The sequence below is a fragment of the Cetorhinus maximus genome, chromosome 20, assembly GCF_964194155.1.
Source record: "Cetorhinus maximus chromosome 20, sCetMax3.hap1.1, whole genome shotgun sequence".
Lineage (NCBI taxonomy): Eukaryota > Metazoa > Chordata > Chondrichthyes > Lamniformes > Cetorhinidae > Cetorhinus > Cetorhinus maximus.
In genome coordinates, this window is record NC_135898.1 from 77,515,183 (window position 1) to 77,531,300 (window position 16,118).

The 16,118-nt window shown below is 38.3% G+C and overlaps 1 protein-coding gene across 8 annotated transcripts in view; it reads left to right on the forward strand.

Annotated features, from left to right (window-relative positions):
• LOC144694481 (exocyst complex component 6-like) overlaps positions 1-16,118 on the forward strand; it is a 187,181-nt gene that overhangs the window by 41,970 nt on the left and 129,093 nt on the right. For all 8 annotated transcript variants that reach the window (XR_013579762.1, XR_013579763.1, XM_078564955.1 and 5 more), the window contains exons 5-6: positions 5,458-5,503; positions 15,094-15,298. Coding sequence is in view for 6 of the 8 variants with exons in the window: in XM_078564955.1 (XP_078421081.1) it covers positions 5,458-5,503; positions 15,094-15,298 (251 nt within the window). In the remaining 2 variants the exon portion in view is untranslated. The remainder of the gene's footprint in view (positions 1-5,457; positions 5,504-15,093; positions 15,299-16,118) is intronic.

The following is a 16,118-nucleotide window of genomic DNA, read 5'->3' on the forward strand; positions in this document are numbered from 1 at the left end:
TCTGATCAAATTATCTTTCCATCAGAGGAAATTGAGTTTTTTTTTTACATAGACTCAGGGCTAACAACAAGAAAACCCATGGGATTAGAAGATATCTATTCCAATGTCCTTAGATGAGATCTGAGGGATTGGCAGTCATTATGCAAAAGAACAACATAAATTCATATAGTGCCTTTCACAACCTCAGGACATCTCAAAATGCTTAGCATCCAAAGAGGTACTTTTCTGTAATGTAGGAAATGCGGTTACTGGTTGTAGCATAGCAATTTCCCACAAACAGCAATATGATAATTTAATAGAATCTGTGATGTTACGATCTTAGTAGAGACCAGTAATTTCTTTTTGAAGTAGACGAAATTTGAAATCCCATTATTTACTGAGAATGCAGCCACAAGATTCCACTGTTTTAAAGCAGAAGAATTTTTACTATACAAGAGTCAGCAAAGCAAACACTAAATGCTATCTATGTTATACTCTTAACATCCAGCATTAACATAAATTAACCTGAGTTAACAGGTAAATTGCAGTTGGATATAAACTATAAATTGCACAGTAAATGACAGATCCAACTAAGCCCGATCTTGTGAATTGACTTGGCAATCCCCTCGGATTGTAGTGATCGCGCACAGTCACAAAGTCCTTCAAACTCTGTCTTCCTTATGAGGAACTTCAGCTCTGAACCCTCTTGGAGCTAATCTGATTCCCAGTCAACAGCAGTGCACAACCAACCTGAGCTCCACAGGCATGGTTTTCACCACAAATGTAGTGCCAGTTCAGCTTGCCTGGATGTTGTAGATCTATCACTCTTACCTTCAAGTAATAGAAATAGCTGCAGTAACTAATTCTCTGTTTGTTCTCAGCTTCTGAATCTATTTGCTTCTTCTTGAGTCTTTAGCTTGTCTGTCCTGCTCCAGTGAACTCAACAGCTGCTACTGCACAGCTTGGACTGATCTATGTCCTCCTGCTATCGTTCAACAAGGTTTAGTTTTGATTTCCCAACCTTGGTTTATTCCTGATTTCCTTCGAGACTGGCAAGTTCAGTTTTATGTCTGTGTTTACCTTTCTTTTTGCTTCCCTTCCAGTTTCATTTTCAGTTCAGCTTTTTGTTTTGAGGTAGGGCCTGCCTCAAAAACAAATTCAATTTAAAAATCTAAATTCCCTCAGTGTTGTTAGTTGAGGTGTGAATATTTGTCAAGACACTGGGGAGGAATACCCTGCTGCTCTTCAAAATAGTGCCTTGAGATCTTTTATTTTCACTTGAGAGGACAGATAGGGCCACAGTTTAATGTCTCATCTAAAGAACAGAACTTCGACACTGCATCATTCTCTCAGTGCTACACTAGCATGTTAGTCTGGTATTTTCCTCCAGTTTCTCAAGTGGAAATTTAGCTCAACTCAAAGGGAGAGCATTACCAACTGAGCCGCAACTTGCTGACGAAACAGCTGTGGAACACTGAGAAGATGCCATTCGACTGGAAAGAGGTCAATGTGATATCCATTTTCAAAGAGGGGAGGAATGTAGGCACTGACAAGTATAGATGTATTTGTCTTTATTCTACATGGCAATGAAGAATGAAATTGATTATCAGGAGTAACCATGAGGATTATCTGTACAATAGGAACTTGGCAAATAGGAGTCAGCATGGATTCAGAAAGGGAAAATCCTACCTGACCCATTTCCTTGGACTATGGAAGTGACACCTTGTGTGGACTGTGTAAAGCCCTGTTTATGAAATTTAGCTTGCCTTAAAGGCGAGAGCAAAGGTTGGAAATTCCAAGTCCTGAGAAATGTCGGACTTTCCGTGCGTGCGCAGACCCAGAGCGTGCTGCACATGCTCAATTCAGCAGTGTAAGTTCTTTGGCCCGAGGACAGATGGAAAACCTGTGAAAACCTAGGTCAGGTGACCAGGGGCAGTGCGTCATTGAAAAAAGTGTCCCAGGCAGGGGACAGAGAGAGGTCCCAAAGGGAGAAGAGATAGGGAGAGGCCTCAAAAGAAGAGCCCTGAACAGGGACAGGAAGATGCTCCAGTGATGTTTAAAAAGTAGGAAAAGGGCTGCGGTTAGCAGACTTTACGCAAAGAGGCTCTTAGAGAAGCCCTGAAGACCCAAGAAGGCAGCAGAAGTTGGTCACTGTACCATGGGCCTCTGGGATGAAGGTACTCCTTTGGGAGCAGTAGTGTTTGGCTCAGCACAGCCAAAGATTTTAAAGTTGTGCTCGAGTGCAGATTAAGGAATCCAGGGGAACGGAATCTCGAGAGATGAGATTGGAAATCCTCCGAGGTGGACTATTGTTGATGCCATTCAAGTTGAAGCGACTTTTGGAGAGAATTCCCAGGTTAGATCTTCGCAAATGATGACTGGAATTCTTCGTGATAGAGACAGAGTTTCACTGAGATTGGTTGACTCGGTATTTATTGACGTCTGGGTAGGCTGTTGAAAATGCTGAGCATGTACAACAGCTCAGTCAGCATTCATGTAGAAACATGGATTAATGATTTGGATGTGATTTGACATCTTATTTTAGAAAAAAATAGTGTGTTGGACCTGTTGCTTGAGAAAAATGCCTTTTTATGATGAAATAGACAATCGTTCCAGAGTAGTCTGCTTTCCCTATCCCTATGAGCTTGTGTGAAGCATTTGAGCCTCTAATTCTAGTTTTTGAGACCGGCTAGTTTCAGGATTCAGCACTGTTCCTGTGTTAGATGCGCTTATCCCAGCCTTCAAAACAAGTGAAAGAATTCTATTACACTCACTCTGGAGCCGTACAATTTGACAATATAGGAAGAGATTATTTGCTTTGTTTTGCCTGTGCCATCTCCTTACTCCAGAACTAATATCACTTCCCAGTTTTATCCCCGTAGCCCTGTATTAAATATTCATTCACGTTTTCCTGTAGTTTTTGCCTTGAGTACTTCCTGCGGCAAAACATTCCAGGCTCCAACAAAATGTCTGTAAAGAAATTGCTTCTGATCCTTCTCCATGTTCTTGTAGTGATCATTTGAAATGGATAATTTTGGTACTGATTTCTAAACCAGGGAAATTCTCTCTAGTCATTCAGTCATGACACTTGTAATTTTTAAAGACTCTGTTAAACTTCCCCTTAACCTTCTCTGTTCCGGAGAAAATAGTCCCAACAGCTCAAGTCTCCTCTATCTTGGCTTGTCCAGGTGAATCTGTGCTCTATGCGTTTAATATCCTTTTCTGGACTAGGGTGCTGAATCCTGCACACAGTATTTATAACTGTGGCCTGACCATTAACTTGTGCAAATTTGTCATTATCTATTTGATGATTTTTTTTTTCAATTTGGAAAACGCAAGTTAGTACTATTGCCATGAAGACAATGAAGGAAAATATGAAATTTTAGAACTATTTAACAGTGCTGACTCAGCTGCAGCTCTCTAATTGATAGCTGAAGTCAGGCATTCTCCACTTGTTGCATGCCCCTTCCTAATTCGAAACCTGAAAATACACTGGAATGGAATGTAATTCTAACTTAAATGGCCCTTAAACCGGTATGTTAATAAGTCCTTCCTTCATTATTTTTTCTTATCGGATTTGGATTGTATTTTTAAAGCCGAAGTTTGTTTAATAATTAGCTTTTTAAAATATTTCTCAATTGAAGAACTGAGTTTCAAAAGCATTTTGAATGCAGTTTCATTTCAAGACACTTTTTTTCTACTAGGAATTGGAAGGGGACACTATCTTAAATATACTGACATCTGTTTTACTTTTCCTGGTTCCTACCAATTACAGTCAAGAACCAGGTGTGAAGAGCAAAGGTCAGCATTGTAAATACACAAACTAGTTACAATTTTTGACCACTCTTTCTAGAAATTTTTAAAAAAAAATATTGCATTCAAGATAACTCTTGTCCATTCCTTGAGGAGGTAAGTTATTTTATTTTGTACCTCTGCATCAGTGTTTATGAAGTGAGTTTGTGCCTTCAATAAATTTTCAAAACCTGGACTTAAGTCAGATATTCTTCACATAGAACATAAAAATTCTTTTTTGAAGCAAATATATTGTTATAAGGGTGAAGAAAAGAATGACAATCTGTAAATAAATACTGATGTTTTCAATGCTGAAATGCTTTTTGGAAATGGGATTTTTTTCCCTCTCTATATCCAATTTTACCATTTGTAGGTGTTTCTATTATGTAATTTTCCACTCTCTCACACTTATATTTTTTCACAAATACTTATTTTTTGGGACACTTTACACTGCTACTTTTTTCTCTATTATACTCTCCTCCATCCCCCCTCCAATACTAAGAGGCTATGTTTTGCGTTGTTCTCAGATTTTTATTTCCTGCCTTTAAGTTTGCCCAAAAATCTACTTCTAATGTATAGTTTTGAATCCTCTTCTCATATCTTGATGAAACTCACTGCATAATTTCTGATAATTTGAATTCATTGAAGGTTTTTTCCTTCCAGATTTTCATCATGTTTTGTCACATCTCCTGAAGACTTTACTCAAGTCCCATGCATCATGCCTATATGAAATTGCGATTCGCACTTGTCTCAGGACATCTGTGGAAATTATACCCTCCATCTTTATGTTGCTTAAACAAAGAGTTAGGCCAGTGTAGATGAACATCTTTTTAAATATAAAATTTAAGAGCTCATTTGTCTACACTGCTTATTTTCTTGCAAACAGAATGTTGTTGAGACCAATTCAACCAGATGTTTGCAAATCTGTTATGTACCTGTGCTATTTCCCATTACGGTGTGACTCGTGATGCTAAGTTGAAGTTTATTCAATGTGTACAGTAGCAACTTGGCCTAACATATTTATCCAGGTATTTTTTCCTGTTGTCACAGTTTTGAAGTGCCTCAGTTTTTGCCAGGCAGGATTGACTTTACAGTAATGGTGAATGGTTCAATACTTTGGTGCTGTAAGGTTGCCTGAAGATACATGCTTTCAAGCTCTTAGCTCAGACCTGCTACTACTCAATGTTAAACTTGCAAAATATTCAAGGACCTAACGAATGAGCATGAATGCTGGATAACCTACCTTTGCTACAGTTTTTCTCTATTCCTGGACTTGAAGCTCAAACTGTACGCACTGAGGTTCCTCTGTGGACTGCTCATTTCCCAATCTGATTTGATATGCAACATCTTGGTATGATGATTCAATGCCATGTAATACCATGGTCTTGGCGCTGCCTCATCGGGACAAAGATTTACTAAATAGCATTGACGTTCTTGTAGCTGTGGAAAATTGTGACTTCACACATTGTAGTTTCCTTAAAGGCCAGTACCCCAAGTGATTTTTCTCAGTGGATAATGCCCACATTTTCTTGTGTTTAGCTTGGACTTCAATTAGTAAAGAAAAATCATACCAAGTATTCCAATACGTTTCATTGTAGTTTATCTACCAAAAAGCTTTTGAGCAGAATGATTGCATTATTAAGAATTGTATTAACTTTTTTATTTTTCCTCCCTTTTTGCTTTTAGTGCTAGAAATGTACAGCAAAGTGAGAGAACAGATGAAGGCCAAAAGGTACTTTATGTTTCTATGCTCTGAACTAGTTTTCCGTTGCAACTTTCCTTTATAACAGTCTAATGATGGGCCTTCTCACGAGACCTATATGTGTATTATATTTATAAGTTTGACAGTATTCAATTCAATTATTAATTGTGCATATTTAGTGTAAAGATAGCATATACTCTGACAAGTTAACAATTTGTTTGAAATTCCAATTTGCATGATGCAGCATTTTATGTTGGTTATTTTGCCTTCATGATAAATGCTGTGCCTTTATGCCTGGATGCTAAATTTGATTTACAGCATCATAGATTGCCACAAGTGACAAATTAAGACCTTAACCATCTGTCTGATGTTCTTAAGTATGTAAAACTACTACCTCAATGACCAATGCGGCACCAAGTCTATGCCAATAAATTATATTTATATACTAGCAGTGAAGTACAGTAAGTGGAGACGAACTGGGACCGTGTTAAGGAGGTTGAACCATTTCAATGTGATTTATAAAATTCACAAGATGCTTTTGTGCCAAATTGATGCAACGAACCATAGAATGGCGAAGACAGGCATGATATCTTATTGAATCAAAAAAGTATCACGGAATTACTGTAAATAGATTAATAATGTCAAACTGACAAAGAAGATGGGGGATTGTTGGCTTGAATGCATGACTGCCAAATGCTTCCGTCTAGTCCATGAAAGAGACAGTATGTCTGAATCTGCATAGTCTGGTAAGTATGCTATAGTGCTTTGTAAGCTTCCTTCTTGTATAGTAAACATAGTTGGAAAAATTTGTCCACAATGTGTACCATGTTCATGTAAAATAATTTGATGAGCAACTCTCCTGTGCTCTTTTATTCTTCAGTTCGATAAACTGCATAAATTATTTGTAAAATCTGGCGTTTGCAGTAGCTGTCTTCTCTTCTAGTTGAAAGTCATTTAATAGAAGTGTATCTTGTCTCCACAGATGAAATATCTCCATCTATTTCTGAGCTTGCCAGCAGCTTGGAAGGGCTGCTGGTTAAGCAGGAATAAACATCAGGCATAAAAGCTATGGCACTTGGGGGAATACAGACAACATTGTGTTGTTAAGTGGCAGAGTTCTCTGCAAACCTCTCCTGCATAGACTGGAAGCTCTGCAACAGCAGATCAGAGGATTTATCTGCCCTACAAGATAGATGCTGGCCACTCAAAAAGGAGGACATAGACCTGATTCATCAGCCCCTTTAAAGAATGTCCATGCTGTTGTGTAATTGGTTAATGCCCAGCTACACACTTGCTAGATTGAAACCATAATTTTATACACAAAATGGCAATAGTTGGCTCTCTGGCCTATTGTTTGCCATGTTGCTGTGAAGCCTACAGCCCTCTTTCTTGGGATGTTGCAATTCAGAGCCTCCTGGAGTTCTCTGACTCTTGAAATCATAGGGTTCCCATTTTCAACCCCCTGCCAACCCAAATCCAAAGTAACATAATGGAGGCTTATTACAAATCCAGATGGTGTACCTACCCAAGGGACTGCAGTGGTTCAAGAAGGTGGTTTACCATCACTTTCTTGAGGATAATTGGGATGGGTAACAAATTCTGGCAGTAATACCCACAAAAGAACAGGAAAAACCCATTCTGTTTTGTAAACCTGTAAACGGAACAAAATTACAGTTTCTTGGCACAGCTCATAATGCCATTAGAATGTGTTTTATCAGTCTCCCTTGTTTCTGATATGAATCCAGTAGTAACCAGAATTAGCTTGACTTTCCTTTATTTTCCTTGGAGAATTTTGCATCATTTACACTTACAACCACAGAATTGTGGTGGTGTACTTTTTAAAAATTTGATGTAAACTTGCAATATTTTTCTTTGAATAAAATATTTTAAAATGTACTTTGGTTTCCAATGTTCTTTTCTCATGTTAGTTCACCTGTCCCAATTCATATGTAACGCTCTCAAAACTACATCCAGGAGGCAGGCCATCTGGGAAATTCTTAGCCTATGGTTCTACTGTTTACTTTATTCATATGGAAGATGTCTTGATTTGTCCAGTTACAGAAATAATTTACTAATCAGTGTTGCTTTTGCAACTATGTTCAAAAATGCTTTTATTTAATGTGCTAAAAAATGATGCACTGTGTATTGCAGTACATTCTACCCTGGGTAAAACTAATTTAATTATAGTGACATGGTTAGCATAGTCTGTATGTATGTTTGTTTAATTGACACAAATTCTAACAAATATTTGAAGACTTCAATAAATTGGCGTGGACGTGACTAAATTTTATGGGTAGTAACCCAAATTCTGCCAACATTGAAGCAAAAATTACAAATAGTTTGCAATGTAAAGCAAAAACCTGAACGTCATTGGAGATACAAGGAGATAATAGTTAATTTTCAGTAATCAATCATTTCAATCATAAACTAATTTCAAAATTAAACAGGTGTCCCTTTTTCTTGTGCTTATTTCATTACAATGTGTTTGCACTCATTAATGTACCAAATGCATGCAGTATAATGCATGCTACACTAAATTTGTGTGCCACAGCTGTGCTTTGCTAATAGATTAAACTATATGATTTAATGAGACCACAACTCAGTATTTTGGGCTTCAATCAGGTAATAATTTGAGATGATTGATCACCCTAATTTACCCTAAACATAAATGACATTGCTGTAAACATGATTGGATTTCTCCAATATTGTTAGATTGCAAATCCACATTGAATGCAGGGAAATCATGAAGACTTCTGTTAAAGAAAGGACTGCTCAATGTCATTTGAGGCTTTTTGCCTGACAGCTACACAACAATGTAAACATTAATTTTGTTTTGAGATTTTGATTCCCTCTCAAATGAAGGTAAAAGTAATATTTTTGGCAAAATATTTTCACAGTTGCAGATCATAATTAGGATCCCAAAGTTCCTGTGCCTGGGAGGGTGATACCAGGTCCTTTTAAACAAAGGAGTGAGAATTTGGGATGGGACTTAATTATTAAGTTGCTATTCCTTTCCACAAACCAAAATTCCAACTTGAGCTAGGGACCTGTGAGGGTGGGGAGGAGGGTTGCAGAAGGTGGACATGGATCTGGGTTCCCCCAGTGCACTCAGCAATGAATAAGTCAGAACTGGAGGGGTGACATCATCCTCTGTAATTCTTGCCTTATCTTTAATAGTGTTGATGAGCCTCAATGCCTGGTGGTATTCATTGCTTTCTATTACGACAGAGGCAATTGAAATTTCAAGTATTTGTTTTAAAATTCAAACCCACTCATGACCACCACTGAACACTACACCCCCACCCCACCACCTCAGGGTAAAGTGGAATGGTGGCAGTCTGAAAATTTTGGCCCTGCCATGGGACAGATGCCCCAAGAGCATTGTCAATGGGGTCGTTCTGTGTATCAGCGGTTGAAGTTAAAAACAGTTAAATTGGCAATTTAGATTCACCTCAAGGTAAGTTGAGCAAATGATTGCATGTCAGGAAGGACAGTTGGGTTTGCTGAAGCAGGTCAGAAAATGGAGCTGGAGAAAATATGGCAACGGCCAAAACCAGCTGAGGGCCTTGGCTGGCTGAGCTAGCCAAATTTGCTCCCGCCATGATCGTCGAGCTGTTTCTGGGGTTGCAACTGGTCTCTACAGCTTGCTGGTAATCAAATGAGGCTGGTGGGTTAATTTGCCACCAACCTTATTGCGTGCATGTAGAGTTTGCAGTACTGGAACTGCACCTCCAATTCATGTGCAATCCGGTTTCTATGCCCGTGAATGGTATTGAGTAGCTAAGGTTGAGGTTGAAGGAGACCCAGCTGTCTTAGGAACCTCTGGGCTCAACATATTCAACAGATGCAAAGCAACACTCAGTAAATACAATGGAGTTTTGAGCAGTTTAGCCAAAATACAAGTCTGAGAAGTAGTGATCAAATTTTATAGCGCTCTGGTCTGACTGCACCTTGAATAATATGGGCTCACTAAGAAACCAGCACAACATTCAAGCACTGAAGTCATTGCAGGGAAGAGCCACAGCTGATCTCGAGTGTTGATTCTGAGATATCCAGTAAAACTGGGACTTGGGCTTTTGAGGCATCTGCAATTTAATCTTAGAGGAATATTAGCTAGTAAATAGTATGGAAAATGTAAAGAAAAGTCATTTGAAATTAGATATCGAGAGCAAGACAAGGCAACACTGGTTTAAGTTTGCAAAAGGAAAATTTACGACTGATAGCAGGAAGAGGAGCCAATAGGTGGGTTGGCTTCTGGATAGAGCATTGGAGGTTAAACATCTAGAATCATTGAAGGAACAGTTGGATGCTGCAATTGGAGGACCTTTCGGTTTTTTGGGATTGATGGGCTCACATGGCTTTTCTGTGATCTGTTGTGATTACCTTGATCTCTGATTTAATTTCACATCATGAACCATGTGTCAAGCTCACCAGTAAAGTTTCCGAATGGAAGTGAGTGTATGCTGAAGTCTCCCAGGGAACTAAGATTGGGCTTGTTGTGTTCCTTGTCTTGATCAACTGTGCCCACTGCAGAGAAGTTGACATTTGCATTCGCTACTTTAAATATATCAGTAACCTGGTAGTCATTGAAAAGTGTGGCATCTATACTGAATCCTACATGCCAGCTGTCCTTGAACAATTTCACAACTGGTTGCAGAGAATGAAATGTACCTAAACCCTAAAAAGTGTGTGATTATTGACATCTGCTTTGCTGAAAATAAACCAGCCCCTCCCAATTTTGTCACTAAATAATGTCACAATCGAACCTTAACGCTATCAAACTGTTGGATATGTTTATCCAGGCAGATCTAAAATGACATGTACACATCGGTGCATTGTTAAGCAAGCTAACAGCCCTCTATACATGCTTCTGAAGGTGAAATACCAGTCCCCCTCATGCAATGATCATGTAACTTTATTCATTCACCTTGTATTGGAATATGGGGGCACCTGTGTGGTCGAGCAGAGTCATAAAGCAGCAAGCAGCAATGTAAAGCCATTGAATGTGTTTAGAAAAGGGCTTGCAAAGTCTTTCTTAGCCCTAATTAGTGTAGTTACTCAGACGCCTTACACAACTGTGATATGAAGACACTCTAGAATAGGTATGGTCAACTCTGTTGTCCTTTCATGATTTTGCCAATCTCCAAATTTCATGTTACCTGCAGGTAGATCTCAGTGGCTACCAGATACAGAATTCAAATCAACTAACTGAGTTAAGATGTAAAACAACAAGATTTAAGAAAATAGTGCCATATCTCATCCATACAATGAACAAGCTCTAATAAAAACAAAAAAAAAACTTTTCTTCTCCGCCGATGCTGCCAGACCTGCTGAGTTTTTCCAGGTAATTCTGTTTTTGTTATGAACTAACTCTAATGATTGTTGGACTTTGAATCTTGATGATAAAGACCCTAATTTGATCATCAATGCGTTATTCTGCTCTGTTCTTTCTACCATTTATTTTTTGCATTTTACTTGGAATGATTGATTGTAAAGATTGTCTCAGTTTGGCCTTTGATTTTTAAATAAATAAACCTTTGAATTGAAGTTAGTGCAATCTTGAAAATGCTTGCATGCCAAGAAAACCTGACTTTGTGAAGTGTATTTTATACATTTGAAACACTGAAAAGTGCAGTTTTAATGAATTGTTTTGATCCTTTCATGGCATATGAGTGTCACTGGTAAGGCCAGCATTTGTTACTCATCTCTAATAGCCCTTGAGAAGGTGGTGGTGAGCTGCCTTCTTGATCCACTGTGATCCATCTGGTCTGGGTATGCCTACAGTGTTGTTAGAGAGGGAGTTCCAGAATCGTGACCCAGTGACTGTGAAGGAACTGCAATATAGTTCCAAGTCGGGATGGTGTGTGACTTGGATGGAAAGTTGCAGGCGGTGGTGTTCCCATGCGTCTGCTGCCCTTGTCCTTCTAGGTGTTAGAGGTTGCAGGTTTGGTAGCTGTTGTCGAGGCGTGGTGAGTTGCTGCGATGCACCTTGCAAATGTACACCACAGCCACTGTGCCTCGTGGGTGGAGGACGAGAATGTTTTAAGGTGGTGGTTGGGGTGCTGATCAAGCGGCCTGCTTTGTTTTGGATGGTTTCAAGCTTCTTAAGTGTTGTTGGAGTCACACTCATCCAGGTAAGTGGAGAATATTTCATCACACAAGTCTAATGCCTTATTGATGGTGGGCAGACTTTGGAGATTCAGGTGATGAGTTACTCACTGCAGAATTCCTAGCCTCTGGCCTGTTTTTGTTGCCACAGTATTTATATGGCTGGTCCAGTTCAGTTTCTGATCAGTGGAACACCCAGGATGTTGATGGTGGGGCATTCAATGATAAAGCCATTGAATGTCAATTGGAGAGGAGGTGGTTAGATTCTCTCATGTTGGAGATGGTCATTGCCTGATGTTTATGTGGTTTGAATGTTACTTGCCATGTATCAGCCCAATTCTGAATGTTGTCCAGGTCTTGCTGCAGTTGGACATTAGTCTGTTTCAGTATCTGAGGAATCATGAATGGTACTGAACACTGCAATCAGTGACCATCCCCACATCTGACCGCATGATGGAGGAAAGGTCATTGAAGCCCATGAAGATGGTTGGACCTAGGACACTAGCCTGATACAACCATTTTACTTTGTGCTGAATATGACTCCAACCTGTAGAGAGTTTCCCCCCGACTTCAATTTTGATAGGACTTCTTGATGCCTCACATGGTCAAGTGCTGCCTTGATGCCATGGGCAGTCACACTCGCCTCACCTCATGAGTTCAGCTCATTTGTTTCATGTTTGGACCAAGGCTGTATGAAGTCAGGAGCCAAGTGGCCCTGAAGGAAACCAACTGAGCATCGGTGAACAGGTTGTTGCTGTGTAAGTGCTGCTTGATAGTGCTGTCGACAGCGTCTTCCATCATTTTTCTGATGATTGAGAGTGGACTGATGGGGTGGTAATTAGCCGGATCAGATTCATCCTGCTTTTTGCGGGCAGGGCTTAACTGACCAATTTTCCACATTGCCGGGTGGATGCCGATGTTGTGGCTGCGCTGGAACAGCTTGGCTAAGGGCGCGGCCAGTTCTGGAGCATAAGTCTTCAGTACTGTTGCCGTGATGTAATCGGGACCCATAACCTTTGCTGTATTTTTATTTTAAAAACTTCTTAAGTTTGAGTAGTTTGGCACATAACATTAACAAATGTATGAACTGCAACTTCTCAAATGAAAAGTGGCTACCTCAGGAAGACTATTGTTGCCCTTCACCTAGTGTATTATTAGTTTTCAAAATTACTACACTGTCTCATAAGGACATCAGATTTATATCACCTGATCAGTTTAGATCCTATCTAAGCATCATGATGAATGGCAACAAAATGTTTTCTAAATCAAAACCCAGTATCCAAATGATACAGTACTTTAGTATTCTGTAGAAATGTTTTCTTAATTATTATATTTGGAATTTCTCTAAGAAAAGTCACCTTGGTTAATGATATTGTAAATGTTCTAGCCCAATGGAAGCCTATTATGGCTTGTATTTAATAAAGTGCAATTAGCAAAAAATGAAATCTATGTGGGTAATATATAAACTTGTCTGTCATTAAAAAATCATTGAGCCTGACTACTAATATTAGGTTAGGGAGTTACTTGGGTTAATGGCTTATGATACAATGTATAAATTATTCATAACTGATGATGCTGCTGAACAGCTTCAAGCAATAAATGAAAAATCTTATTTGAACAGAGAGCTATTCAAAAGTTGATGTGTTTCTCAGCAGAAATATGCAAAGAGTAACTTGTTAAAATACTGATTCTAAATTCAACTTAACAGCTGGACAAATTGGAAAACAGTTTTTTGCTTTGGGTTTGTTAAATCTACATTTTGTTTTGAGTAATTTGAGTCTGTCCTACCTAATTTTGTTTTGTAAGTCTTTCACAACCTTAATCTGAAGAATAATACACATGTGCAATGACAAATGGGTTGGTTAATGGGTAAAACCTGCACACAAATCTTCTAGGTTTTATTGGGCATTTACATAAATTATGCTTCATAGCTTTTGTAGATAAAATGATCGTGATAAATTTGTCACTGCCAAAGGCATTTATCAACATTTATGAAGGGTGTTATTTTGTTATGGTTTTGCTTGAACTGCTAAGTTCATTCCAGGTTGTATGTTGTTTTTTTAAAAAATGGAATATTTATTTTAAACCTTGACCTGCAGTTGACCTGCAAATTAAAAAGGCCTCAATATTTTATGAGAACAGATGTTAAAAGCCAAGGTCTTGTTCTACAGACAGATATAATTAGAGAAGGGCTTGCCGAATGGATTTGAGGGATTATGTATGAATGTTGATCTCAAAGTCAGTGTTTTCCAGATGATCTAACAGTGCAAAGATAAGCTGATCAGTATAATTTGAATAAAACTGTTTATATGACTTTGCTATTATGAATATATCTTGTAGTTGCATCATTGGTGCATTTTGGGCATTGCTCTTTTCAAAATGTGAAGGGCATAACCTAACAAATGTACCATGCAGTGATGGTATTAGACAAAATAAGCTGCCTTAAAGTGCACAGATCCAGTGTCATCAGGGATAAAAGTTCTTAATTTGTGTTTGAAGCCTCAGCTTATAATCATCATATCACATGGGCTGCTATGATTGTAATTGAATCCAAGCTGTTCAACTGTGCTGGTAACACATGAGCTTTGCTGGATATCCTAATTGTGGCACGTTGCTTGCATAAAATTACTCCTTTAGCATTGAAGATAGAAGAATTTAATCAGCACTTTAGTCACAATTTTTTTTAAAGCCTTTTTCTAGGTGTTTCCCTAATGTAAAGACACATACACTGATTGAAAGTGTGCAGTGTAGTTTAAGGCAGAATACAAAGAATTCAGACAATGTGCCATATTTTGAGCCTTTGTATCAATAGTATATCTTTTCATATGTATTTATAGTCTGAGTAGATTTTTTCCATTGTGGAATGTCAGATAGATGTTATGACAGCTGGAACATTGCCATGATACTTGTGACATTGACAGAAAAATTAGTAAAATAATTAGATACTTTATTCTTCATGTGCATTTTTACATACGAAACTTCAGACTAAACAATTGACATGTTCGCTAGGATTTCTGTCTTAAGAGAAGAAAAGTTGAACGATGTCTGCTAGATTTTAGATCTTTCTGATGTTGCAAACAGATACAGAATTCTTGAACCATGGGCATAGATTCAGGGTGAAACAAAATGAAATAAATAGGCAATTCAGACAAAATTTCTTCCAGAAAAGATTGATCATCCTGTGGAACAAATTGCCATTTCATTTAGTTGAACAATAACATTAAAAATGGATGAGTTCCTGGCAGCTGAAAGAATTCATGGTTATTGACCTCCTCATTTAAATGGCAGTTATCTTGCCTAAAAAGTGATAGTTGGTGGATGTACCAGAGGGATTGATGCCTAAAATGTTATTATCTTATGTAATCGTTGAATCCATGAACACTGCAGCAGGCTAGAGATGTTATTTTCTCACTCTTTAATTTTGTTTTTATTGATGGCTCACCATATTTTTAAAATCCTAATTGGTTTAATGAACATGATTTGATGCATATAATTTGTTTTTAATCTCCCAGATATTATTCTGCGTTGAAAACAATGGCACTTCTAGAAAATACGTATCTTCCCCAGGTTCATCAGTACCGTTTCTGTCAGATTATGACTGAAAATATTCCCAGGCTGCGGGAAGAGGTCAAAGAAATTTCGATGTCAGATTTGAAAGATTTTTTAGAAAGTATTCGGAAACATTCTGATAAAATAGGAGAGATGGCCATGAAACAAGTGAGAAAACAATTTAATTTTTTTAATATGGGTAACATAATTTTGCTATTTTTTTCTTTTCAGAGTAGCTGTATGTGTGATTATGGTTTGTTCTATTAAAATTAGTTTGCTAAAATTCAGACTTAGCTACTCAGTGGGTAAATGTAACTCGTGGAAATGTGCTGGGTCGGACAGACCAGGGCAGTTGGATTCCCTGTCTCTGTTATTTGTCAGTTTAGCCAAGGCTGGGTCACAGCAGTTGGCTGAGATGCTCAAGAGAAGAAAAGTTGTCCAGTAACCCACTGCATATGATTATCCAGTGATTTTTTTTTTGTTGTCGTTGTCGAGCACATGTGGATAACCAGTGAGAACAGGATCTTTCTTGAGATTAGATCGCCTACTGATACTCATTGACTAGGTTTTCACATGAAAACTGGCCAGCTGATTAAGGTACCGAAAGGATGCCAGCATCCACAGATCTACACCTGAGCTTTCAGAAGGGAAGAGGAGAAAATTAGTGACAGACGTAAAATTGAATGTTGACGACTAGTTTACTGGAATGTTGATTTGGAGCTATGATACCAGAGTTCAAATCCCAGTTTTCTATTTGGACCTCCAGAGAGAATAGGTTTTGGCATTTTGGACAAATTAACTGTGGAATTAATAGAACACTAACAAACCCTTTTTGTAATACTGAAGACTGTTTTCTGATGGTTAGATAATAGCATGGCATTTATGCTACTTCAAGATTTCTATATAAAGTCATCTATTTCCCTGTTAACTCAGGAAACCAACTGAAGAAAGGAATTTTGTAATTGTAATAATTAAATTGCCAAAAAGT